This window comes from Aulonocara sp. 'chitande type north' Nkhata Bay, linkage group LG17 (assembly GCF_057382095.1).
Source record: "Aulonocara sp. 'chitande type north' Nkhata Bay isolate Kocher_YH1m ecotype deep benthic linkage group LG17, A_spYH_male_GT1.1, whole genome shotgun sequence".
NCBI lineage: Eukaryota > Metazoa > Chordata > Actinopteri > Cichliformes > Cichlidae > Aulonocara > Aulonocara sp. 'chitande type north' Nkhata Bay.
In genome coordinates this window covers 42400626-42427480 of record NC_141360.1, presented here as the reverse complement: position 1 = coordinate 42427480, position 26855 = coordinate 42400626, and the positions used below count along the sequence as shown (strand labels likewise).

The following is a 26855-nucleotide window of genomic DNA, read 5'->3' as shown; positions in this document are numbered from 1 at the left end:
TGTGCAAAGCTGGTAGAGACAGACCCTAAAAGACTGGCAGCTGTAACTGCAGCAAAAGGTGGTTCTACGACTCAGGGGGCTGAATAATTACACACACCCCACTTTGCAGTTATTTATTTGTAAAAAATGTTTGGAATCATGTCTGATTTTCGTTCCACTTCTCACGTGTGCACCACTTTGTGTTGGTCTTTCACCTGGAATTCCAATAAAATTGATTCATGTTTGTGGCTGTAATGTGACAAAATGTGGAAAAGTTCAAGGGGGCCGAATACTTTTCCAAGCCACTGTAACTTAAAGTAAAACAAACCACTCAGAGGACAGGAAGACTAGTAAATAAGGAGACACAGAAGAAACATAAACTAGGCAAAAACCCAATGAAGACAAACTAATTATGATATTAGAACTTAACATTATATCAATATATAATAAGCAATAAAAATACAAAAAAACTCAAAAATGCTGGGTCACGGACCGAGCCCCTTGACACTCGGGTCCACTCAGTGGAAGAATTGTATGAGATTATCTCTCCAAAATAAAAGTTTGTGCTAAAAAACAGACCCGAGTCTGTCAAATGCTAGGGACAATGTGGTAACATAATGGCTGAGCATTACCATATATTATACCGCATATTTTGCATATGTATTAACAGAAAGAGAACAGAATGGAAATAAAAGAGGGACTGAGAAAGAAAAACATGGACAGAGAGCTACTTGTACTGGTCAATATTTTCACTGTTTTGCCCTTTTTCACAAAGTATATGCTTATAGACTGCTCAAAAAACATTGTTTGATGGACGTCTCAATGCATTCTCAATCAGGTAAGTAAATCTCCAAAGGTTGATTCTGTTGATCTGGACATTTTCAGTGGGAGAAATGTTTCATCACTCATCCAAGTGGCTTCTTCAGTCTCAGCTGACTGAAGTTTTCCCCAATCTTATAAACAGTACAGCACAATGACTGAAACCAGCCCACTAAAGGAACAATGAGCTTGGAGGTGCTAGTTTCAGTCATTATGCAAATGTACTGTACCACTGAAAACGCTACGACCAGATGAACAGAATCAACTTTTGGAGATTGTTCGATGGAAATAAAAAAATTATCAACCTACAGAGGGTTAAATTCAAAAGACACCCTACATCAAAGTCCATTTTGCAGAAATGTCATTGCAGCAACTGAAATTGTTTACGGTAGTTTGCGGCTGCTGATGGGGTTGCAAATTAATACAATGCCAATGTTCTTCACTGATAGGAAGTGACACACCAGCGTGCTCTTTAATTCACTCCTCCCCATAACACTTCTTTCCTTTCCTCCCTCTTTTCATTCATTCTTACACTTTCGTTTCCCCCAGGAGAAGGACAGCGGGCAGCTGCTCACTACCAGCAAGCTGTGCGACTCAAACCGGCACATTACGTAGCCATGGTAAACCTGGGCCGTCTGCTCCGATCGTCCAATGAGAATAAAGAAGCTGAGTCTTGGTACAAAAGGTGAGCAAAATAGTTTTTCTAAGAAGAACAAAAGTATCTGTCAGCAAAAGTACCTATCTGTGCTGCCGTGTGGCTAAAAATGAGTTTCACATACATGTTCAGAACATTCAGAATTGACAGGATCCAAAAATAATAGAATCCTCAGTGCACGACAGGAATACACTCGACAGAGCCTTACAAAACTCTGTTGTTCAGCTCCTGTCAGAAAAACTCTCTCATATGATTAGACACTCAGAGTGGCGAGTTTAACACATTTCTTCTCGTGAAAAGGAGCAAAAGTCTTTGCCAGTGCTCGTCAGGGCGATCCTGTCGAGCCTTTTTATTGTCATGGTGTGCTGTGGCAGGCACGATGTAGGACCCAAACGCAGGCCCCGGAGACAGAATGATAAACTAAAAGAGGCATCTTTATTGCACTGTAGTAAAAAGGATAATAGAAGCAAAAATCCAATCCGGACTAGACCCTGAACAAAGGGAACACGGAGCACAGGGACAGGAGTAACAAACTGCAAGATGAAACACGACTGACTGGGGAACAAGAAAATAAACATGACAGAACTAAACCTACACTAAACATGAGGGGCACAGGAACCAAAACCTAAGAACTAGAGATCATCTAGAAATACAAAACAGAAACCAAAACACTAGCAGTCATAAGCCACGATGAAAATCGAAGATCACTAATAGTACGAAATTCAAAACACTGTCACCGACCCAGGACCGTGACATTTATACATTTCTCTAATCTTGTTCTGGGAAAAGAAATGTGTCAAAAGAAATCAGTTTACTTACACATCGTGCTAGAATACTTGTAACCAATCCCCTGCTCTCTCTGTCCTGGTCGTTGTGTCCTTGGGCAAGACACTTCACCTACCGCCTACTGGTGATGGCCAGAGGGGCCGATGGCGCGATATGGCAGCCTTCTGTCAGTCTGCCCCAGGGCAGCTGTGGCTACAACTGTAGCTGTCTCCACCAATATTGCTCTGTATCTATAAATTCCAGGTCATACAAATGAATGATGAAGAGTCATCGAAGCACGTTTCTTTTTCCAAAATGCTTTTCCTGAAGTTGTTGAGTGTTGTTTCATGCCGATATCCAGTCCCCCTTTGCTATGTAACATATCACCTGTGAGGGCAGCTGTTTTTGGATCAGTATCTGTTGAGGTTTGTGCTGTGGCAGGCCCAAATGCAGGACTTGTACGTGTAAAGGTAAACTCAAAGCAGAAGTTTTATTTGCTGAGAAAAACTCTCACACTGAATACTAGAAACTCAAACCAGAAAAGTTACCAGGGACACTGAAATCACCAAATAGAATCCAAGCACAAACTTTTGGGTGTTCTAGATGTTTCCTAGATGACATCTTGGCTCATTGTGTAGACTGGGCCATCAAACTCATTTCGCGGGCCACATACAGCCCACTTTCACCTTAACTGGGACAGACCAGTGAAATTCCCCTTTCTGTAGAGAATATGTCTGTGAAGGTTCTCAGTCATCCAGGAGCTTAGAAAGAAAAGCGTCTGGACTACTTTAAGTTTCATTTCAAGGAGCTTCTTCAGCTCTGAGAGCAACTGGTGAACAGTTCCAGATTTTAAGCCCTATGGGTGTGTGTCCCTAAGAGGGGCCTGGACGCCCTATTGGTCCTCTACCTAATCACATGAGGTAAGGTGTGAAAACGATTGCATAAACTATGGATTTACATCACCCTCCCAGTCATTTTCCTGCTGCTGGCCTCCCCCTCCCAAACAGCAGTTCGAGTAACAGGTTAGAGGGTTTTTTTTCTTGTGCACGGCATCAGTCAGTGTCTGTGGAAAATGGATGGGACAGATGATAAACTCCAGCTCGAATGACGAAGCAGGAAGAAATTTCTTCAAAAGTGGGACACTTGGAGCGACAGGTTTAATGCCTTTGTTCTCTTTCAAAGGAAGAAACGACAACATAGTTAAAGTCTATGTGTGAGTGCACTTCAGGGCGATCCTGCTGAGCCTTTTTATGCGTCTCTCTGTTCATACACTTGTTCTGGGAAAAGATATGTGTCAAAAGAAATCAGTTTAGTTACACTGCGTGCTGGAATACCAGACAGCAGAGAGAGACATAGCATGGAGTGAAGCACAGACAGAGAGAGACTCCTCTTTCTGCGGGTTGTTCTTGTGGTCTGAACTAGGACTGGGCAATATGGCCCAAAATTCATATCTCGATATTCTTTAGCTGGATGGTGATATATGATATATATCTCGATATTTTTTTAAAGCCATAAAGTAAGAACAAAAAGAGAGTTCTTCGCCAAAGCTGTGTCCCAGATCTCACACAGGCACTTTTATTAACATACAGCGCAGATGTACAAGAAAAAATTACTCAGAAATAAATTATCAGCATTTATTAAATAATAATGCTCCATAAATAAAATAAAACAATGTTGTTTTTGTCCATAACAAAAAGCTCACAATTGTGCAGTCAAAATGTAAACTAACAGACGCTGAGCATAGGGCAGTTCGATATAACGATATATATATCGGATGACGATATAAAAACGTCTATCGTTTCATTTTACGCTGTCGTTTGTTTCGTGGTGTCGCAAAATAAACTGTTTACGGGAATATTTTTTTATCGTTTTGATGGTCACTGTAGTGGCTTTATTAATTTGTTAAAGTTCTCTTTCTCTTATATGTAATATAACCACACTACGGACGGACAAGCGCCTGTTTTTATGTGTTGCCGTTAGCAACAACGACAGTAAAACAATGGCATGGCTCCGCCGTCTGCTTGTTTGTTTTGCATATTAACCTTTCACAATAAAGCTGAAGATCCTGTTGAGACTCTTTAAAATAAACTGAATCACGTGAAAGATGCAGAGTATTTACGGATGAGAAGCCAAAAAGAGTCGCCAGGTGCTAAAAATAAAAATGGACGAAAGAGAGGCAAACTTGCAGCTCCACAAGTATAATTATAACGTAACATAGACTATATCGATATAAACGATATTGTCACATCTCACATCTCATATCGATATATTTAAAAACTCGATATATCGCCCAGTCCTAGTCTGAACCCAGAAATTAAATTGATATTGGCAATCAAATTACTGAAACACTTTTAAGCACGATTGCTCAGTTGTTATCACTTTGCTTTGAGGCACCTGCTGTTGTTGTGTTTTGTCATTGTTTGAATAAAATTGAAATTGAATTGAATTTTGCTTCATGCAAGGATTTCTTTGAGGAACTTTGAGTCCTTAACCGAGGCATAGACCTATAACTGGAATTAAACACTGGAGGTTCCCACTGGTCCTAATATTTAGGATGGGTTAAGAGAATAATCTTCTTATGGGGATCAAAAAGCTGGCGTCTTTCTGGGACCCTTTAAAGTTGTGACATTCAGATGAAGTACTCCAGGGTTTACAACAAGTTTGTATATATAGTGGGTCATGTACAGGTCCGAGTCCCCTGCACAGAAACCCTGATATCCATCCAACCATTAGTAAAAAAGGTTAAAATGCATAGAATAAAGTGCTTTCTTGAATTATGTGTGAATGGGTAAATGAGGTTTAATACAGTTGTTTTCAGATGCCAGTCTGTCTACCATTGAGTCTCTAATCCCCTCCATTGAAAACCATGACCTTTGACCTTTGTATGAAGGGCACTGCAGGTGACAAGGAAGGTGGACATTCTGACACCACTTGGAGCATTATACTACAACACAGGTCGCTACGAGGAGGCTTTGCAGGTGTACAGAGAAGCTGTGGCCCTGCAACCGGAGAGCACCGACATCTGGCTGGCTCTCGTGAGTAGGCATACATACTCAGACTTACTAAGAATAGCATTTAGTTTCTTGTGCGTTAGTTGGAAAGGAGACCACGTGCTAACCATAACTTGTTTCACACAAAAACTCTCTATGTATGTTTCAGGCTCAGGTTTTAGCAATGGCTGGTCGTACCAAAGAGGCAGAGAAGATGATGCTCGATGTCATATCCAGAAAAGGCAACTGCATAGAATGTTACCGCCTCCTGTCTGCAATCTACAGCAAGCGTGGCAACTACACAGAGGTAGGTATCGCGTCTGCTTTACATAAGAGCAACTGCTAATGATCTTTCTGAATCTGTTGTGTTAGCACCAGCAGCGTGTACGGCCGTCAGTGTTTATGACCCAGTTTGACAGAAGAGATGGTAAATGGACTGGTAGTTATATGGCGCCTTTCTACTCCAACTGAGCACTCAAAGCACTTTTTAGTACAAGCTGCAATCACTCTCAAAAATATTCATACAAGAGTCATCAGGACACTTGTATCCACTGACACTCCGATGCATTGGTATCTTTTTTTTTTTTTTGCCTGTCCCATTTGGTTCTTTAGCCGTCAGAATTGTTGTCTGAAGACATACAAGGATACCCAATGGATTTATTTTGCCAAATGGATCATCGTGGCATTGCCGTATTGGTCCATTTGATCGACCTTTGTTTTTATTATTTATTTTATTTTATTTTCAATTGTTACAGACGGGACAGACATGAGTCAGGGATAGGAAAGGGAGAAAGAAAGAGGAAGGAAAAGAAAAACAGAAGGGGAGAGGGACAGTGAGAAAGGGGGGGAGAAAAAATAAAATCTCCTGGATCACCTTTTGAGAGAAGAAGAATAGAAAACAAGCAAAAAAACCCAAAGCAACATACTAAACACAACACCATCGCATTAATCTAGCTAAGTGTAAACAGCAGTAAATACTAAATATTCAATGTTGTTGTGCAGCACGCAGGACAGACAGCGCACAATGTGCTTTGAAGTAGCAGCCAAGAAAGGTGTAATTTAAGTCTACGAACAGTGAACACCCGTGTGCACACCTGTGTGGATCAGCGCGCTTGTATTCAAATGGTTTCCACATGTAATGGTCTGCAAGAGGATGTAGAGAGCCGTAGCCCCGCCCCCCAGGGCATGAAGCAGGCATGGAGGAGATCCAGGCCCCAGACATCCAGAGGCCCCAGAGTGCGAGAGCCCAAGGAGGACCACCGGAGGGCATCCGTGCCACCCTCATGGGAAGGGCTGAGGATCCCCAGACGAGGCATCACCCAGTAGCCACCGAGCAGAAGCTAGACGGGGCTGCACCGGCGTGCCCACCGGCTCTGCCGGCAGCCAGCTGTGTCAGAGTGAACCGAGCCGCAGGCCCAGAGGCCGGAGGCCCGAGGGCCCCCCGCACCCCGGAGGAGGCCTGACTGAGCAACAGGCGCCAGGCCCCGCCAGGTAGCCACCGGGAGTGAGCCGGTACATACCTGAGTGCCCAGCCCCAGACACCAAGAACCACCAATGCACCGACCCCTGAGGGCATCAGTCACCGGCAGGGAGTGTGGTGAGGTGAGATAGGCCCTGGAGGGCCTGGGAGTTCCCAGAGAGGTGGAGTCTAAGACCCGACCTGACATATAGACACAGAGAAACAGGCACACACAGACACAAACATGCATTCCCACCCTCATGCACACATATACAAACACTCAGCACTCACCCAACGTAAGGATTGGACATGTACACACAATCACACTCCCCAAACATGCTCTATACCCCGGGTCCAGGTACCCTCGCCCCCAGAGGGGGAGACAGAACCCAGACCCAAGAGATGTTACCCTTCCCCCCGGGGTGGAGGCAAGCAGACCGTCCCAGGCTCCGCAGCAGCAGGGAGGCCAATCGGACAGCCAACATCTCCTCCCAGCCCCCCCGCCCCGATGGCTAGCAGAGAACGGGGGTGTGTGAAGACCCCATACCTCCCTCCCCCCGCTCATGTGTAGTGTTGCTGCGTGTTGTTTAAAGTGCATTTAAAACAAGGGAGAGCATGGTGCTGCTGCCAGAGAGCAGCAGGTGTCAGCACGGCCCTTCCCGAGAACCCTCAATGTCTACATGGATTTAAAATTGAGAGGTGGGCACCGGTGCCAGAGGTAGGTTTGAGTATACAGACCGTCCACTGGACGCCGTTAACGTGCCCACCCTCAAGGCCCTATATATATGTGTGTGTTATGAGAGTGTAAGTAATGTGGATGTCTAAGTTGTGAGATAAAATTGAGGCACAGGTGGCCAGAAGGGGACAGAGGGGGGGGAATGTCTCCCCTGCACCCTGGTGACACACCCGCACCCCAAGGCCCTACCTGTGTGGGTGAGTGTGGTGGAGCGGGAAGAGGGAGGTAGCCAGGGATGGGGAGGAAAAGGAGGGAGGGGAGGATGCCCCTCCCTAGGGCCAGCTCCCCCGCTGGCCCCAGTAGGCACCCCCGTCCTCTGGTACCCACCAAGGCAAGGGAGCCCAGGTCCATCCAGACCGGGGCCTACGGTAGCACTGCCAAGCCCCACAGGACCCAGGGCAGCCCACCCTACCCCACCGCAGAGGAAACTGTACCCACCCCAACATTCAATCGTCTCCCATACTACACAAGACAACAGACACCCAGGTTAAGTTTATTCTCCACCTTTCCTATGTCTCTCCCCCACCTGCAGAGTGGACTCCTGCAAGGATGCATTGGTATCTTGCCTAAGAATTCTTTGACATGTAGATAGGGTTAGGTATTGTTTAGGTTTTATCCGATACCGGTGCCAAACCGGTACTTTTGAAACTGTGCCGGTGCTTAAACGGTGCTCGAACTGGTGCTTAAAGAATGGAGAACACAAACTTTGTCCAAAAACCTCTCATGTGTAGCTGTTTTTTGTAAAAAGATAACAATGTTAGCCTTTTCTGCAGCTATGGGGCATATATGGCATCACTCTTGGCTGGAAGCAGTGCTTAAACAATGGAAAAAACACAAACTTTGTCCAAAAACCTCTCATGTTTAACTGTTTTCCACTTTTTCTTTGGTCATTTTTGGCCAGGGTGAAGGGAGTACCTGCCATCAAACAAGAAGACAGCCGCATGTAGCTATGATGATGTTTGCTAGTTCACCTTACATGCATTAATGTAATAACGTGGTTAGCCTACTCAGCGTAAATTACACACGAACAACATTAAGCTACTCACGCAGAGAAGAACGGCTGCTGCTGCATCATCATCCTCATCATTTCTGCTACACTGGCAGGGCTAGGGGCCAGGACTCTCCTCTTCGGGTTCTTGGGGGATGTTGCTAACTCCGGGTCCGATAACAGGCACCACACCCGCAGTAGATGTGCTCGGTGTGAGGTCTCGCAGCAAGCTATCAAACACAGCACATTTCTCGGCTTTTAAAAAAACGCTATGCGTCGCCAGGCGTTTCATCAGATTCGAGGTGTTACCTCCTTTGACAGCATCACAGTATCACCTTAAAGCACTTGTTGCAGGCTGCTGAGTTTGCATCTTTTGCTGTGAAGTACAGCCAGACTTTTGACCACTTCGCCTTGGGCATTTTTAATCTGTAGCTCTGCTCTAAAAGAACGTATGTACCTGGGCCCGCCTACTATCCTTGGAAAGGTAAAATGATTGGCTAGAATCCAAAGTGTATGACATCTCAGGGGAAAAAAAAAAAGAACCACCGAAATAAAGCACCGAAATGTGCGCTGCTTTTCGGTCTGGTTACTACCATTTACCGGTACCCATCCCTACATGTAGTCTGGAGGTGCTGGGAAGACTCCTCCAGTCTGGCAGACAACCCAGCAACAGCCACTCCTTCGGCACATCTTACCAATCAGTCAAGTCTGGAGTGTAATGATTCGTGTGTTGAATGATGATACATGAATGTATGCCTTGCACAAACCAAGGTGGTAGAGAATCTTATTTATATACAGTACAAGACTGAACGTAAGTTTATATGTATGTAGATGTGTATGTGTAGGAGAAAAACCTCCTAACATATGGGTAAGACGCTGTTATGCATTCTAAATCATCCTCATCTCCCTGACCATCCCATGAGGCCAATGGGAAATTAGGATTCAGTTGTAATTTCTTACAAAAATCTGCCCCAAAATAACAGGCGATCGTGGCTCAAGAGTTGGCAGTTCGTCTTGTAATCGGAAGGTTGCCGGTTCGAGCCCCGGCTCCGACAGTCTCGGTCGTTGTGTCCTTGGGTAAGACACTTCACCCGTTGCCTACTGGTGGTGGTCAGAGGGCCCGGTGGCGCCAGTGTCCGGCAGCCTCGCCTCTGTCAGTGCGCCCCAGGGTGGCTGTGGCTACAATGTAGCTGCCATCACCAGTGTGTGGATGTGTGTGTGAATGGGTGGATGACTGAACGTGTAAAGCGCTTTTAGTCCTTAGGGACTAGAAAAGCACTATACAAATACAGGCCATTTACCATTTACCATAACAGTAACATTTTCTCTCATAGAGAGTTTATCAAAGAGTCGTTGGTAGACTCTGCCATGTTAATATACACTGATTTAAAAAAACAAAGCAAAAACAAAAAAGAAGCATTTGAGAATGTTTTCAAATTCACCATCTGGCCCTGAATGGACGGACGGATCTGGAGCTTCAGTTAATAAACAAGCAATTTTGACATTTTCTCCCTGGCTCTGGACTAGAGCTGTGATGTCACAGCCCGCTGATTAGTTTTTGTAAGTAGGATAATGACAAAGTTTGTGATTACAGGAGAGCTAGCAGCAATGCAATCAATGAAAGGCACTGTGACAGAAAGTAAGTAGTTAAAGGAAGTGACCGGATAGGCCTGAATGGACTTGGACTGAAATGGGACAAACTGGCAGCTGTTACAACTGATGGTTGTCCAGATCTGAGAGGGAGAAGTTCTCAGATGCAGAATGGGCAGAATGGGAGTCGGATCCTGCATTTGCTGTTGTGATTATACTTAACGTTTTCACCTCAGACATTGAACCTGATACTAATGCACTTGTTCAAGCTTAGATAAGACTAGATTTCTCTTACCAAGCAAGAAAGAAGAACTGAGAAACTGCAGGTGAAGTTATTAATTTACAAGCAAAATAGTAATAGCACTTTCTTAAAAACTTTGATGCCTTCACTGTTCATGGAAACCTCAACATTGACGTTTACCTAAAGCCAACACACACAGACCAGTATCTCCTCTTTGACTCCCACCATCCTCGGGAACACAAACTTGGAGTAATCAGGACCCTACAACACCGGGAAGAAAATGTTCCCTCTAAGCCAGAAGGGAAAGAAAGGGAACACACACATAAAGCAAGCCCAAACAGAAACAGAGTATGCTGTGTAATGCAGCGAGCAGTGCTCAGACCTCTACGTCTGCATTTAAAGGATAACGGTCACTCTTTCAAGGATGCCAATGTTCACATGGTTTAAAAAAGGAGTGTGATTGACTATGTTTGAACAGAGGGGGTGGCTTACAACACCAAGTGCCTCCTACAATGCAGTTTTGAGATCCCCTTCCGAGCACTTTAATCCCCACTAACATCTTGCATCAAACATCTTCAAGAAACTTGAAGATGTCCAGATGTTTTTCTTTCCAAGCTCCTTAGACTGCCACATTTGACTGAGAGCCTACACACACATACAGTCAGACTAGCATGTAGAGTTCGACAGGTCTGTTCACCTGCAGTGTGTGTGTGTGTGTGTGTGTGTGTGTGTGTGTGTGTGTGTGTGTGTGTTCCAGGCTCTGGAGGCTTTGGACAAGGCCCTGCAGCAGAATCCCAGTGACCTGACAGTGAGAGCAGAGCTGTATTTTTCCAAAGGGAACCAGCTCAGAGAGATGAACCAGCTGGACCGAGCCTTTGAGGTACTACAATCTGCACTCTCTGTCACACACAGACTTATCATCTTTCCCCTCTCATATTTTTCTCTCTTTTTCTTCCTGTAAGCAACATGGATTTTCTGTAGCTGCTAATGATGACTCTCTGTCTGTGTTTGATTCTGTGATGCAAACAGTAATGTACAGGGTTCGTATGGGTGTTTGAAATCCTTGAAAATGCTTGAATTTTAATGTTGTCTTTTCAAGGTTTTGAAAAGTGCTTGAATTCAAGATGTGGTGCTTAAAAGTGCTGGAAAGTGTAACTGTATTTCATTCACCACAAATAACTATCTTTTCATATGGTCTTACTGAGGTGATGCGAATTGAAACATGCATTCTTTTTTTTGGTGGGGGGGGGCTGGAAAAGCTGGAAGTCCTTAAAAAGTGCTTGAATTTGACCCCGAAAAAGGTGTATGAACCCTGAATGTAAGAAACGATGCCAGATACAAAATTACATGGTCTGCAACTGTGCTTAATGCTAACTCAGTCACTTTTACTTTTACTTTTAAACAAAGTATTTTTCTGGTCTGGGCTAATCTTCTCAAGATATTTACAACAAATCACTAAATTTGATCAGCAAAACTGTTTTTTAGACTCACAAATCAAAGCGAAATCAAGTTGTCTTGTAGAGTGTTTTTCCTCCCACTACAGCAGGGGTGGCGAATCGAGGGCCGGTGTCCTGCAGGTTTTAGATGTGTCCTTGGTCCAACACAGCTGATTCAAATGGCTAAATGACCTCATCAGCATGTCTTTGAGTTCTCCAGAGGCCTGGTAACATCATCATATGAATGTGTGTTGACCCTATGGAACGCCAGGACTGCCATAATGAATTAATTAAATACACCATTAAATAATTAATTAAATGTGGCAATAATTAATTAAAATTGGAAATAATTAATTACATAAATATTTACGACACATGTAATTAATTAATTATTTACACATTTAATTAAGTATTTATTTATTTTACATTTTAATTAATTATTGCCACATTTAAATAATTATTTAATGGTGTATTTAATTAATTCATTTTGGCACAGTTGACTCCTTCTGGTCTCACCAGGTCTCACCCATTTTATCTGTCAACCTCACCCATCAAACTCAGGGGGCGGGGTTAACGCTGATCGAGTCAAAACCATTGCTTTGGCCTGGTGGCCATTGGTTTTAGCACACAACAACCGGCATGTGGCAGCTAACAGAACTGAACTTTGAAAAACCCTGTTTGTGTGTCACCAAATACCGTTTTAATATTTTTTTAGCCGAGAATGTAGTGGTTTAATCTTCATGTGTCTGGTCGGTTTGTCAAGATACAGCCTCTTTGCAAAAGTGCTTCAATGATTTCGGAGATGTCTGCCCAGTCTGACGGCAAAGCGTGGGATAGACCCGCTCGCCTCGCAAGCAATCGAGCTGTTATTGCCACTGGCAAAGCGCAGGCCTGGTACACAGCTGTAATAACCCCCGCTGACACTGACTTTTTTTACTGAGGTTATATTTATCGGAGTTTTGTTTCCTGATGTTCTTATGTGTCCTACGTGTTTCAGTCGCCAATTCTGAATTATAACTAACATTAAAAACATGTTTAAGGAGGAGAGAGAGCAAATAAATTCAATTAACAGCTGATCTTTGGGTTTTTGTTCAGTAATCAGCGTGACCTGTGTATAAACGCATAAAAGAAATAACGTTGGTGTTTCCGTCATGTAGTAACTGCTGGCTTTAACTGTACAAAGGTTGTTCGACACTATGAAACACATACAGACTTCATGATGTTCGGCTAATATTTTTATTGTGAATATTAATCATGAGGGTAAACGGCCCTGTACACCACGGAGCGAGGTCAGCATATCCACGATATCCTCAGCTCCATGAGTTAACACAGAGTTTCCCAGCTGACTATCTAACTGTCATCTACGAATATGTCACGGCTCATATCTATATGATTTTACAGGAAATCATCCGTATTACTGCCAACTATTCCAGAGACGTGAAAATCTACAGCATAAAGAACACAAAAATATAGCAGTCTAACGCAACACTGTAACAGAGATGAACCGTCAGTTTGTCGCAGATCAAAGTGGAATGAAAGTGATTGGTTGAACAGGTGTGATCTGTGTTTTCTGCATTTTCATCAGTGTAAGAGACTCAGCAGCAGATTAGAATAACAGTTACACATTTAATAAATCACAAAATTAACAAACCTGTTCGGACAGTTTGAGTTTGTATTCCCTCAGCTGCAGACTCGCTGTTGTTTAAATGTTTGAAAAGGAAGATTAGATATAAAAAACGTCAAACATAGACTCAGTCTGCGTTCACATTTGATATGAGGCCAGCACGTATAGTGGCTGTGTCCTGTTTTAAGATCATACATGTAAAATTGTTGTCTGACCTCCGTCGATCCAGCCGCTCAGAGTCCGTGGTTACCATGGTTACTGCATAAGCAGCTGTAATGTAAACAGCTGGCACAGCGGAAACCTACCAGCAACATGAGTGTTTATGCTTGTCATTGCAAAAGAACCGTCTGAATGGTTAACTGAAGTTAACTTGGATAAATTATAGTTAAGGAGTATCACAGATAACGCCCACGTGAGCTGTGTGACTGTTCACCACTACACTGAAATCAGTAGGCTATTACTGAAATACACGTGCTATATCATAAACTATGATATAAACAGGGAGGTCCTATTAACATGTTTAGTTTTAAAGGACACCTTCCTGCCTTTAGTCTCATTCATGAGCAGTATTAGTTTTCGTCTAACATCCAGAAGTCTGCACCATGTGTTTCATAGTTTCTAACAAGCCTTTGATAGGTAAACATAACATGACCGAAACACCAAAAAAAAAAGGAGAAAAAAAATCACACAAATTATATGTTAACCTCATTTATTTTAGTTAAGTAAACTCTAAAAATTCTAACAGACAGCTGGTGCTTAGAATACAGTTGAATAACTATTAAAAAACAGATGATATAATATTTCTGTCCAGGTTGCAGTCTGCATGATGAACACGCTGTTGCAAACTCTGCTCCTCTCGGTGGAAATGCGCCTTCTCTTTTCTTTCTTTAAAACATTTTATAAGTCAGTTTACTCTCAAAATTCACTGTTAAATCCAAAACACACCAGATAAAGAAAAGCGAATGGTTCAGTCTAACACATGTGAACCATTAAACGTCTGTAAAACTGTGCAGTTCTGAAACGTAACTTTAACCTCAGCCAAACCGATTTGCTCAGTTGTAAATAAAACAGCGAAGTAAACGTGACCCGACAGACAAAACCTGAGTGAATTAAGTCCAGCGTTTAACCACTGAGAGCTAAAACTCAGGTGAGGTTTCAAAGCTGTGCCAGTGATCGGACATCAGCCGCTGATGAAGCTGTTCGCCTATAAAGTGCTCTGTTGGGAAACAAGCTCCAGCAGCTCTGCGCTCGGGGAAAACACTATATTTACTTATCTTGTGCAGAAAAATGCGCTGACATTGCTTTATATCGAGCGCCGGCTGCCCAGTTAAACTGTGACTATCACCAGGTAACGTGGGCGTGTTTCTTGAATTAGCAGCAGGTGTTAAACAGCTGACAGATGAGGAGGAGGATGCATGCAGGTAAACTGAGGATCTGTTGAGCTGATCGCTGGTGTCGTGAGAAAAATGTCAGCTCGTTCTTTATGTTACAGAAGCACAGAGACACAAGACCAGGCGGAAAGAGACGATCGTTCGGTGAAAATGAGAATCTGCGAATGCAACATGTGGAACACGGAGAGTGGAATAAACAAACCGGTTAACGTACCCCCCCCCCCCCCCCCCAAAAAAAACGAAACAAAACAAACAAAAAAAAAAAAAAACCAAACTATAAAAAACTTAAAAAAACAAACAAACAGTTAAGCTGGAACACCGGGGCTGTGAGCTCGGTGCACTCTGTCAGCTGACTGTTAGCAGAGCGAGTGACATCTCTGAAAACATCTGAGCACTTTTGCAAACGTGCTCTATGTTGACAACCTGACCAGACGTGTGAAGATTACGGTGCGACATTCGTGGCTAAAACACTGTTAAAAGTGTAGTTGGTGACAGAAAAACGGGGTATTTTAAAACTACACCACCACCATTGCTGCCTGTGATTTGAAATGCATTCTGGGATACCTGGCTGCCCCAAGTCTACACAAGCAATCGATTATCTAGGATCGACCTGTCTTGACTTATTTTGCACGGCAACCAATCAAATGTTAGAGAAGCTGCATGGCAGCGTTAACCCCGCCCACTTAGTTTGATGGGTGAGGCTGACAGATAAAATTATTTCAAGGGGAGAGATGAAGGGGACAAAAGTGCCAAAATGAATTAAATAAATAAATCATTAAATAATGAATTAAAACTGTCAATAATTATTTAAATGTGTTATTAATTAATTAAATATGTTAATAATTAATTATGTAATTAATTAAATAAATATGTCAATAATTAATTAAATGTGTTATTAATTAATTAAATATGTTAATAATTAATTATGTCAATAATTAATCAATTACATGTGTCGTAAATATTTACGTAATTAATTATTTCCGATTTTAATTCATTATTGCCACATTTAATTAATTATTTAATGGTGTATTTAATTAATTCATTATGGCAGTCCTGGCGTTCCATATTGACCAAGGGTGAGATGTAAAAGGAAAAAGGGAGCTTTTAGAGGTTTCTGACAGAGGAGGTTTATTCACTAACAGTACTAGATGGTAACTAGTGCTTTTTAATAAGCAGCTAACAGCACAAAGCATAACCTAACCTCTGGCTAAACTGCTATTTTAGCAAGATAGGAGAGAGCAGAGCGGAGAGCCGGAAGTGGGGCGCCCGATCTGGCTTCCTACACCTCCCCGCCGGATCGGGCTGTACGCTCTACCTCCCCACTGCCTCCCAAAAAGGGAAGAAGAGCAGAGGGGAGAAGAGCAGAGTATTTTCTTTTCTCTCGCGGTTAGCTGACTGCCTTAGCTGCCCAAGTGATGTCAGCCCTTTTTAACCATAGCCAGTGACTGGTCCTCTCAGCAGTGTCAGCTAGTTCTCTTATAGCCTGCCGTTGCGCCTGTCCTCTGATCCCATTCTCTCTAAGCAGCTTTGCTGTTGTACTGGCAACAAAGCCCCTGCACCGCACTTCCACCGGGTGCACTTTGATCTTCCAGCCTAAATAAATAAATGTGTAAAATGACAGAAAAAATCCTGCTCAGAAAATGTCCTTTTCTCCCCATGCTGTGGATCCACTGTGAAAAATAGACATTTCTGAGTGGATAATGAAAAAACAGCAACTTTTCTGTGACTTAATTGTTATTGTTTATCTATTAATTATCAGTGTAGTTTTAAATTTAATTGCAATGGTGGAAATCTTTATCAGTAGGGAATGATGTAAAACCTATGTCCAAAATATGCTGTGCTGTGTGCTTAAACTTCATTCTCTACAATGTGCATAGCATTTGTAACTGCTCTCACAACAAAGGTGCACGGTACGATGCACGGTCCGCCCAAAGTCATTCAAGAGGTTTTTTTTGCTGTTATTTTTGCTTAATTTCCTCAGTTATTAAGTGCAGATTCATCAGGCTCTCCTGTGTCTTTCCTCTGATCTCTCTTGGCATCATATATTTATTGCACATGCCACACATCAACAGAGATGACACAGAGAAAGATGGAGTCTTCTTTGGAGTGAACATAGCGTTGAACTCGGGTATACATCGAGGTTTCGTTTTTTTGTTCTTGTTTTTGTAAAGTTGAGCAATCTCTGGAAATTCAGCAGAAAGTGAACTGAAAGGAATCAGGTCATTAATGTGATTAAAGTCAGGCAGGCTTGTCCCTGCCTGCTGGCCTTCCTCCCACTGTGGAAGTTCCACCCATTCAGAATTGCTGGCACACTCACAAGAAGTCATCCGAGACCGATGGTTGAGATGCAATCTGCAAAGGAAATTTGTGGAGGATACAGGAAACTTGAAATGACTTTCTGAGGAGGCTTGAGAGGAGAGAAAGCAAACAGAACTGCAAGAGACTGATGATTCTGCCAGAAACGCTGATGGACTGAAAAAGAGACTGGAAGAAACAGGGGTGGGGGTCATCTGAGGTCACTGAAGCTTCAAAGAAGGCCATGTCTGTGCACGTGGGATGTTTTATTTCACAGCATCAGCACAGTGTCTAAAGAAGCCAATGTGAGGCTAACAGCCTGAGAAGCAGTTTGAATTTTACACTTTCAATCAAACGCACTGGTTTATAATATTATAATTTTAATCTCTTACTGCCTGTTGTATTCTAAAACTGAAGGCCCCATCTTATCTTAATGACCTTGTAGTACCATATCAGCCTATTAGAGCACTTCGCTCTCGCTCTGCAGGCCTACTTGTTGTTCCTAGAGTATTTAAAAGTAGAATGGGAGGCAGAGCCTTCAGTTTTCAGGCCCCTCTTCTGTGGAACCAGCTTCCAGTTTGGATTCAGGAGACAGACACTATCTCTACTTTCAAGATTAGGCTTCAAACTTTCCTTTTTGCTAAAGCATATAGTTAGGGCTGGACCAGGTGACCCTGAATCCTCCCTTAGTTATGCTGCAATAGACGTAGGCTGCCGGGGATTCCCATGATGCATTGAGTTTTTCCTTTCCAGTCACCTTTCTCACTCACTATGTGTTAACAGACCTCTCTGCATTGAATCATATCTGTTATTAACCTCTGTCTCTCTTCCACAGCAGGTCTTTATCCTGTCTTACTTCTCTCTCCCCAATCAATCACAGCAGATGGCCGCCCCTCCCTGAGCCTGGTTCTGCTGGAGGTTTCTTCCTGTTAAAAGGGAGTTTTTCCTTCCCACTGTCGCCAAAGTGCTTGCTCATAGGGGGTCATATGATTGTTGGGCTTTTCTCTGAATCTATTATTGTACGATCTACTGTACAATATAAAGCGCTTTGAGGCTACTGTTGTTGTGATCTGTATAAATAAATTGAATTGAATTGAATTGAAGTCACAGGATCTCCAGGATGCTGCCGAGCTGAAACATAATCACCTAAATACAACAACACTTTATAAAATGGTATAAAGGTTGGCATATCATGTGATATGTCACAAATTATAGTTAAAACATGTTTGTCTTCCTGACTGATGAGTGTTGTTTCTGACCATATGGATCCCTTCATGACCATCTCTAAAGGTCTCTTCTAGCCAGATAATGTCATGGAGTCAAACTGGACTCAATAAGTTATTGAAACCAATGGCAGAGATTTGATTACAGCGCTCCATCAAAATTTGTGTCTTTTTTGAATGGTCAGATCTTACAAATTGAGTTCAGAGAAGTTCAGGAGCCCAACTCTCCAGATCTGAACCCAGTAGTGAACCTTTAGCATGTGTTGCTGTGGGTTATGTGGCTTAGGTGTAACCGCAACCTACACCAGCTGACCAACTAACTATTAAGTCTGGTCGATTCTGTTCATCTGGATGGTCTAGATGAACAGAATCGACCGTTTGGGATTTACTCACCTGGATGATTGAGCATGCATCAAGACATATTGAGTCCGGTCCCACTTCTGCTGTTAAAAATGTTGTGAATGGAAAACCCAGAGTTGTAGCTGCTGCTATCAGTTGGTAAATTTACCAGTGAGCCTTTGAGTAATTTTCAGAAAGCAACTGAAGCAACCAGGTACAAAGCTGCAAGGTTTGTACTTGGTTGCATTATAACAAAATAATATGTGTTTACCTGAGATTTGCCCCCAGAGATAACTGAGTCCTCTTCTCTATCACCAGAGTTACAAGCTCGCTGTTGAGCTCAAACCAGACCAATCACAGGCCTGGATGAACATGGGAGGAATTCAGCACATCAAGGTAGAAAAGACACATTTAAAATCTGACAATACAACTGAACACTCCTGACAAACTTTACATGTGTCCGACATCTGCGAGCATCAGCATGTACTGTGATGTTTGTGCTATATAAAGTTCTGTCCACTCTACCTCACTCTCTAAATCACTACTGGGGTGGTTGCCCAAGATGTCTGCTGGCTCGTACTGCCCAAGTCTTCCACTACAGAAACCATGTTAGAGGCTGACAGAAACCAACAGCTGTCCTTGGGAAATGGGCCTTGTTGGACCCATCCACCAGTTTGAGCCCAAACCGCACGCCCATTCATGGTGATCACTCACCCCCTTCTGTCTCAAAAAGGTCATGGAAACATGTGCAACAGCTGTGAAGCTGAACTACACATAAGCTGCTAGCAAAAACAGTGTCGTGTTGTGCTGTGATTTTGATCCAGGTCAGGCAGATTTAAACCCAACTCAAAATGACCTCAACCTAATGGCAGAGCTCAGCGGCAGCAGGCAGGTCTAATGTGAAATCAGATTTGTAATATGTGTGTGTTTGTTTAGGGAGATTATGCAGCTGCCAGGATGTACTACCAACGCGCCCTCCTTCTCAGTCCAGGTTCCAAACTTCTGAAGGAAAACCTTGCCAAGCTGGACCGACTGGAGAGGAGACTGACAGGGGCTGTGTAGACTGGTGCCAGTGACACGACACAGTGGGACAAACACTTGCTCTGGAGCCCAAACACCACCCATTAAGACTGTTGAATAAACTTAGTCTGTTACGACGATGGGTAGGAGAGAAAAGAAGTAGGGTGAACCTCTCGGGCCTTCAAAGAGACTGGCCCCCAACTACAGGCCCAAAGCCTTTCCTGAAGGATACAAAGAGAAGCTGGTAAGAGCTCTGTGCATTACCAGCCTGCATCAGCTTTTCTTCAACATGCATATCTGTTTTCAACATTTGCGTTTCATTTTCTTTAAGGCACTTAATCAGAGATCTTCCTGAGCTCTGTGCTCTGCCTTTGAAAATGATTCACATATTTACATTAATGCAATAAAAGTGTGCAGATTTAATGAAGGGAACGAGTGGGCAGGTATTTTCCTGACCCTAAGGTATGAATAATAAAATGATGTAGGTTCAGAAGTCACCTGTTTGCTTTGGGGTTCTTTCAGCTCATGGACACGGAGAACATCAGAGCCCACTGTTTCATGCAAACGAACCATGTCCCAACCTGACATAAGACACCTACACTTCACACAAAGACATTTTTGTGAATCAATGCCCATAAACGGAGGTGTATCGATTATTTTTATGCTTTTGCATGAATTAATATTGAAGACAAATCTCAAATCAAGACCAAGTGTAACCTAACTGTTGGTAAGCCTCAGAGCCAAACATTTATGATGTTGGTAACTTCCAGCTTCTGAAAATTCCAAATCCCAGCCAGCAATGATTTCCATCTCCGTCAGTATCACAGCAAACCAACTCACACAAACTCTTGGAACGTGCTGTCATTTGGATTGTTGTTCTTTATCAATTCAAAATGAAGCGTCTCAGCAAAGTTTTTATTGATTACTTATTATTTTAAAATGAGTGGTAGTACAATGTGGCTTTGGAGTTGGAATCAATCAGGCACATTTAACTCTGAGCAACTCTGAAATTCAGCAGAGGAGCTCTTTGCTGAAACAGTGTCTTGATGCTCTGATATTGTATCCACGGGACACAAAAGTAGTCCCATTTCTGCTGTTACAGTTTATGGCTCCTGCCCTCCAGCAGCTGGGGACTTTCAGACTGCTAACTCTGAACTTCTCTGCAGCAGAAGGAAGTTTTGGCTTGACTGGTTCCTTGTACATTGTTCAGTGGTATAAGTGTAACAATGACATGATTGTATTCTCTGATACATTGTGTCCACCATCAAAAATCACACAGGCAGTGTTACGCTGTCTTGTTTGCAGCATTGTCTGTCCTCAGACTTTTAACTTTACATTTTTAGAAAATAAAATTTCCAAACTCTAATTGAAAATGAGCAAACATCAGATGGTGAATAAAAATTTAAATGAGTTCATTACAGACATCAGATTGCCTCTGTCTATAATGTTTTTTCAGCTAAGATAAGCAACGCACACCGCTATCATACTTGAGCTCCATTCTTGGGCCTCATGATTAAATCAGTAACTATATTAACTAAAGAAGGTTATTTAAAGATCTGCAAAGTAAGTGAAGTTTATATTTGTATAACCCAATGGGAAATAAGGACAGATTCATTTGGATCCCACTCTGCTGGGATATTTAAATGAATATATGTGTAAAGCTCTCTTAAAATGTCATTATTCTGGTAACAGCTGCTTCCTCTCTAGATTACCTAAATCATATTTATCTGATCTCCACTTATGGCAGAAGCTAGAATAAACAGCCTGATGTCACAAGTCTTCAGCAAGTAGAATAAGCTAATGTGTCGGCTCCTGTGTGGAGCTCCAACTTGTGGGTTCATGTGCAACATAACCTCTGAGGAATGCTGTTTCGCTGATCGTTGTGGTTTTATTGATTCTCTCGAGTGAATTTTATTGTGGAATGCCAATGAGATGAAAGTGAAGTGACTAGTGCAGTGACTGGGTTGCACCAAGAAAATAAAATATATCTTTTATTAAATGGTGTTTGGAGTTGTTCTTCTTTTAAATGTCTAAGAAAAAAACATGAAATATTCTCAGTAGACGGATTGGGGCTGCAGTAATGCGGACGCTGCACCGGTCCGTCATGGTGAAGAGGGAGCTGAGTGTAAAAGCGAAGCTCTCAATTTACCGGTCGATCTACGTCCCTACCCTCACCTATGGTCACGAGCTGTGGGTAGTTCAGTTCAGTTCAGTTCATTTTTATTTCAAACATTTCAAACATGTGCCTTCACAATCATTACAAAATATCATTCCATTATTTGTTTGAAAAGGAGTAGGCTGAAGTATTTACTTATTTGTCCCTACCCCCTCAAGTTTTACCTCTCATTCATTTAATTTTTTTTTGTCTTAAATTAAACAAACAACATATGAAACATATAAACATATGAAGTAAAACAAAACATAACATACATAAATCAAAAACAAGAAATTAGCAAGCCCCACCACAGTATAGTTTCTTTCATATGAAAAATACAGAATGTGTATATTTGCAGATACACAAGTTATGGAAAAACAACAAACCAAAACAAAACAAAAAAACAACCAAAAAAGAACCGCAACACCATTACCAGCAACATTACCATCCTGGGTTAACCCCGTTTTCTTCATTCTTATACTTATTTAAAATTAGGTTTTTATATTTTACTTTAAACTGTTTTATGTTTTGACTGTCTTTTATTTCTTCTGTTAGACTGTTCCATAATTTAACTCCTGCAATTGAGATTGACATAGTTCTTAAAGTTGTTCTAGCACTTTGTATTTTTAAATTCCATTTCCCTCTTAAGTTATACCCACCTTCTCTTTCTATGAACAATTTACAGATTTCTTTGGGAAGCAATTTATTTCTTACTTTATACATTATTTGCGCTGTTTTAAGCTTCACCAAGTCTTGGAATTTAATAGCTTGCATTTTGACAAAGAGTGCATTTGTATGGTCCCTGTACCCTACATTATTTATTAATCTAATGGCCCTTTTCTGTATTATAGTTATTGTTTGTGTGTTACTTTTGTATGTGTTTCCCCAGACCTCTACACAGTAGCTCATATATGGCAGTAGTAAAGCACAGTATAAAATGTGCAGTGCTTTCTGATCCAACATATGCTTTGCTTTCCCCAGGACGGCAATGCCCCGTGCCAATTTCCCCCGAACATAAGTAATGTGTGGCTTCCAACAGAGCTTGTGGTCAATGATCACCCCAAGAAATTTTATTTCATTTACTCTTTCTAAATATACATTGTCAACACATATTTCTACTTCGATGTTTTTCTTTTGGTTTCCAAACAACATAAATTTGGTTTTATCGAGATTCAATGATAATTTATTTATATCAAACCACTTCTTTAATATCGTTAATTCCTGTGTGATCATTTCCAAAACCTGTGGCAATTCCCCACCTGCACACAGTATATTTGTGTCATCTGCAAATATTACAAACTTTAAAATCTCCGATACTCTGCAGATATCATTTAAGTACATAATAAACATTTTTGGACCCAGTACTGAACCTTGAGGTACTCCACAAGCTATATCCATCAAATTAGATTTATATTCATTTATTTGTACATATTGTTGCCTATTCCCTACATAGCTTTTTAACCATTCCAAAACCACTCCCCTAAACCCGTACTTTTCCAGTTTTTTTAATAGAATTTCATGATTAACAGTATCAAACGCCTTCTTTAGATCTAAGAAAACTCCGAGCGCATACCTCTTATTATCCATACATTCCGTTATCTTTTCCATTAAATCTATCAGTGCCAAAGCTGTTGATCTGTTGTTTCTGAACCCATACTGACTATCTGTCATTAATTCATATTTTTCCACAAAACTGTCAAATCTTTTTATGAAGAGTTTTTCCAGTATCTTAGAGAACTGGGAGAGTATTGACACTGGTCTATAGTTTGTAAAATTATGTCTTTCACCGGTTTTGTAAATGGGAATAACTTTAGCAACTTTCATTTTTTGTGGAAAAACTCCTTTTTGAAACGACAAGTTGAATATATATTTTAATGGTTTTACGATACCATCAAGTAGTGACCGAAAGAACGAGATCACGGATACAAGCGGCGGAAATGGGCTTCCTCCGAAGGGTGGCTGGCCTCTCCCTTAGAGATAGGGTGAGAAGTTCGGCCATCCAGGAGGGGCTCAGAGTAGAGCCGCTGCTCCTCCACATCGAAAGGAGCCAGCTGAGGTGGTTCGGGCATCTGAGCAGGATGCCCCCTGGGTGCCTCCTGGATGAGGTGTTCCAGGCATGTCCCACCGGGAGGAGGCCCCGGGGCAGACCCAGGACACGCTGGAGAGATTATATCTCTCGGCTGGCCTGGGAACGCCTTGGTGTTCCCCCGGATAAGCTGGAGGAGGTGGCTGGGGAGAGGGAGGTCTGGGCTTCTCTGCTTAGGCTGCTGCCCCCACGACCCGGCCTCGGATAAAGCAGATGAAGATGGATGGATGGAACTTTATCAATAAAACTGTCACGGTCCGCTGTGACGAACCGAGTGGAGAATGCGTGTAATGGACCCAGGTGCGTACACAAGTGAGCAGACGGGAGTGAGCTTTAACAGAAGGCGAGCCTTTTATTGTGGCTGGTAACACAAGAGAAACAAACAAGAATAAGGGCAGCACAAAAGCAATAACTAAACAGAAACCTAAACTGGGAATGAACTAAGGTAAGGCTATGACTTAGAATACAACAGACCGGGCATGGAAACACGGGGGGTGGGAACACAGACGACGCGACACAGACTGTAAGAAACACAGAGACTAAATACACATGAGGGATGATCAGGGGAAGTGGCCACACATGGGAACGCAGCTGACACACATGAACTTAACGACAGGACAGGAGGAGTGAAACTGAATACACTGACAGTGAATGCAGGCCTTCAAAGTAAAACAGGAAACATGAGACATGAACCGGGGAGATGTAGTACAGGGGGAGGTGACAATACTGACAGCATGAACTTGACAGTACAAGACGCACAGACATAAACACACGAAGGGCAAGGGAGACGTAATGCAAGGGTGATATATACAAATGGCTGGACTACCTTAATGAACCTAAACAATCAATAAACATCAAAATAGACTAAACACAAAACACCGGGTCACACGACCCAGGACCATGACAAAAACAGCTGCAGCTTTCACTACAGCACGTGTGGTACTTTGACCTTTGTACTGTTGTCATCGGTTCATTTTGCAGTTAACATGTGAACATGTTTTTTCATGTCTATTTAAGTGCTATTTATGACACTATGTTTGCACTGAAGCACCGCAGCAATTTCCTAATGTTGTAAACCTGCTCAACATTTGGCAATAAACCCCTTTCTGATTCTGATTCTGATGTTGGATGATCTGTCTGCTGTCACTGGGTGTTGCTGAGGTCTGAATCTGAAGGCAGCTCCTGTAATCACAAAGACAACAGAACCATCAAACTCAAATATAAATTTTATCCCTCAAAATTGAAATAAAGCTGATTTTTTTTTCTTTTTCTTTTTTTCTTTTTTTTTCCTCTTGCCTGTCCCGTTTGGCTCTTTTGCATCAGAATTATTGTCTAAAGGCAAAGAAAGATGCCCAATGGATTTACTTTACCAAACTGACCATCCCAGCCTTGCCGTAATGGTCCATTTGATTCACCTTTTATTGTTTATTTTATTTTCACTTGCTGAATATGGGACAGACTTGACTGGGGGAAAGAAGGGGAGAAAGAAAGAGGGAAAGAGAAACAGCTGAGAAGAGGGACGGGGGAGAAGGGCAAAAAAACAAAAACCAACAGAACGGGCAGAGAAAAAAAATGCATATATCGATCACCTGGATCACCTGCTGAGAAAGAAAAAAGAAAACAAGCAGAAGAGAACAAGAGTAATAGAATAAACAGCATCACAATGATATATGGGAATATGACAGTAAATACTAAATATTAAACATTATTGTGCAGCACATAAGATCAACAGAACACAGTGTGCTTTGAGGTAGGAGCCAAAAAGGGTGTAGTTTGTGGGTGTGATCACCCGTGTGTACACCTGTGAGCATGGACGCGCTTGTTTTTTTAAAAGGTTCCTTCATGTAATGATCTGCTAGAGGGTGTGGGGGGGCCACAGCCCCGTCCTCCAGGGCATGAAGCAGGTATGGAGGAGATCAAAACTCCAGACATCCAGAGGCTCCCAGAACACAAGAGACCAAGGAAGACCAACAGAGGGGCAGCCGCGCCACTGTCCCAGAAAGAGCTGAGGAGAGTCCCAGATGAGGGCTCACTCAGCAGCCGCGGAGCAGAAACCAGGGGGAGTTGCAGTGACGCACCCGTGAGCTCCGCCGGCAAACAGCCGTGCCTGAGTGACCGAGCCCTAGGCCGAGAGGCCGGGGGCACCCCACCTCTGAAGTGGCCCGAGCGAGCCCCAGGCTCCAGGCCCCGACAAGCGGCCGCCAAGGAGTGAGCCGGTGTGTACCTGGATGCCCATCCCCAGACACAAAGAACCACCAACGCACCGATGTCTGAGGGAGTCCGCCACTGGCAGGGGAAGTGGTGGTAGGGGGAGATAGGCCTCCAAACCTTGGAGGGCCTGAGATGTCCCCAGAGAGGTGGCGCCTGACACCCAACCTGACATATAGACACAGACATACAGGCACACACAGACACAAACATCCATTCCCACCCTCATGCTCTCATATGCACTTACTCCACACTCAACCAACGTGGAGACAGACATAAAGAGACGCCGTACACACGATCACACTCCCCAAGCGTACTCTACGAACCGGGTCTAGGTACCCTTGCCCCTGGAGGGGGGAACTGCACCCAGACCCAGGTGGTGTTACCCTTTTCCCTGCGGTGGGGAGAGGCAGACCGCCCCGACTCCGCAGCAGCAGGGAGGCCCCACACCCCAGACCGCAGTCGGACGGCCAACTCCTCCTCCTAGCCCCCCTGCTCCAGCAGGCCGCAGAGAACGGGGGTGAGAGAAGACTCCAAACCTCCCTCCACCCGCTCATTGTAGTGTTGATGTATGTGTGTTCTAAGGTGCATTTAAAACCCAGGAGGGCATGGAGCTACCTGCCAAGGAGCAGCAGGTAAGCGCATAGTCCCTCCTGCTAGCCCTCAATGTCTACGTGTATTCAAAATTGAGAGGTGGGCAACAACGCCAGGGGTGAGGTGTACACCCTGATGGTCTTTTGGAGTCCGTGTAGCGTGCCCACCCCCAAGGTCCTATATGTATGTGTAATGAGAGTGTGAGTAATGTGAATGTCTAAGTTGTGGGATAAAATTGAGGCAGAGGCAGCCAGAAGGGGAC

At 43.0% G+C, this 26855-nt stretch overlaps 1 protein-coding gene across 5 annotated transcripts in view; it reads left to right on the top strand.

Moving 5' to 3' along the window:
* Positions 1-21549, top strand: part of tmtc1 (transmembrane O-mannosyltransferase targeting cadherins 1) — an 84817-nt gene extending 63268 nt beyond the window's left edge. For 2 of the 5 annotated variants that reach the window (XM_086270368.1, XM_086270367.1), the window contains exons 14-19: positions 1348-1483; positions 5109-5253; positions 5378-5515; positions 10980-11102; positions 18849-18926; positions 19467-21549. In XM_086270368.1, coding sequence (XP_086126494.1) covers positions 1348-1483; positions 5109-5253; positions 5378-5515; positions 10980-11102; positions 18849-18926; positions 19467-19592 — 746 coding nt within the window. In that variant the 3' untranslated portion in view covers positions 19593-21549. Of the gene's footprint in view, positions 1-1347; positions 1484-5108; positions 5254-5377; positions 5516-10979; positions 11103-17803; positions 18927-19466 lie in introns of all 5 variants that reach the window. The other 3 variants (XR_015125900.1, XR_015125902.1, XR_015125901.1) reach the window with 3 other exon arrangements.
* The last annotated feature ends 5306 nt before the right edge of the window (positions 21550-26855 follow it).